Source organism: Tupaia chinensis, unplaced genomic scaffold (genome assembly GCF_000334495.1).
Source record: "Tupaia chinensis unplaced genomic scaffold, TupChi_1.0 Scaffold147500_2, whole genome shotgun sequence".
NCBI lineage: Eukaryota > Metazoa > Chordata > Mammalia > Scandentia > Tupaiidae > Tupaia > Tupaia belangeri.
This window is the reverse complement of record NW_006207352.1, coordinates 1014840-1016283: the sequence shown is the minus strand read 5'-3', so window position 1 is coordinate 1016283 and position 1444 is coordinate 1014840. Positions and strand designations below refer to the sequence as shown.

Below are 1444 nucleotides of genomic sequence, written 5' to 3'. Positions count from 1 at the left end.
AACGTGGAAGCAGGAGGAGGGGTGCAGCACGCTCATCCCTGGGGAGTGCCCCCCCCCCCCCCGTATCACTTGTCCACAAGCACACACCCCCATGGCAGGAACCTCGAAAGGTAGCCTTCGAAATGAGTTTTTATTAAGCAAATATAAACTTTAAAAATTCATGAGGGCCGGTAGGTGGCATGGTGGTTAAAGACGCTGAACTCCCACCTGGCCAACCGTGATTCAAGTCCTGGACCTAGTGGCTTCCTCTCTCACTTTCTCTGTCTCTTTCTCTCTCTCTTTCTTTCTCTCCGTCTCTCTGGTCAAACTGGAAAATAATGAAGTTACAATAATTCTTTTTTTTTTTTTTTTGTGAGAGGTTTTCGCTATAGGGCACATGCGCTTGCCAGACAGACAGAGACATAGAGACAGAAAGAGAGAAATCACCCCCCAGGGGGAATGGCCACACCGCAATCCCTTCTCCTCCATTCTCCTCTCGGGATCTTGGGCACGCACGCACACGCGCCCAGTATGAGTTTTAAGCCACCGGATCCAGGACGTGAACCGTGGTCGACTACGTGGGAGTCCAGCGACATAGCCATTACACTAACTGCTGGTTCCCGAGCTACAATAATTCTTGAAAGAAAAAAAAAATGTTAAGAGAACAAAAGCTGACTTACAAAGACAGGTATTCCAGAAACAGTTGCCGTGTTCACTACCGTGACTGAGAATGGGTCCAGCTCTAAGCTCCCTGCAGCCAGGGCACTGAAGAGGTGGTACCTGTACCCTCTTAGCTGGGTCTTCAGGAGAGGGCGTCCCCAGCTCTCAGAGCTGGGGGACAGTTTTGCCGGTCCCCATGGACATGACTGGAAGGAGTGGGACTGTCAGGGCATGAGGCCTCGGGCTGCAGGTGCAGGTGGTCTAGGGCCAAGACCCTGGCTCCTTTGTTTACTGGCCACTGGCTTAGTGACTGGGGTTGCTTTGCTCCTCGAGCCCTGGTCTCCTTACCTGTAGTGGGGGTTGAGAGCTGCGGCCACCTCGGAAGGTACTGAGGACCAACAAGGCCCTGCTGGCCCCCGGTCCTGACAGCAGTTGTCACAAGAACTGCTGGGCCTTCATTGTGCTGAGTGTTGTGCCTCTGTTCGTGGCTGGGGTGGTGCTTCACCTTTGTGGGGAGAGTTAGGCAGAGGGCCTGAGTTGGAACAGGGTTATTTACCCTCATGACCGGGCCCCTCCTGCAAAAATCCCCCTGCCCCTGGGCTCCCCACTGCCAGTGTGAGGGCAGCCCAGCAGGTGACACCTGTCCCCACAGTGCTCCAGCTGTTCTGTAGCTCCCCCAAGGCCGCCCTGCGCTATGCTGCCGTCCGTACCCTTAACAAGGTAAGAGCCAGGGCAGTGAGCACAGGGCCTGGCTGTGGGCCATGGGGAGGCGTGGGCACGGGGCCTGGCTGTGGGCCGTGGGGAG

At 55.6% G+C, this 1444-nt stretch overlaps 1 protein-coding gene across 1 annotated transcript in view; it reads left to right on the top strand.

Moving 5' to 3' along the window:
* The window catches only part of COPG1 (coat protein complex I subunit gamma 1), a 41438-nt gene that overhangs the window by 7272 nt on the left and 32722 nt on the right, over positions 1–1444 (top strand). Inside the window, exon 11 of the mRNA XM_006169817.3 lies at positions 1292–1359. Coding sequence (XP_006169879.1) covers positions 1292–1359 — 68 coding nt within the window. The remainder of the gene's footprint in view (positions 1–1291; positions 1360–1444) is intronic.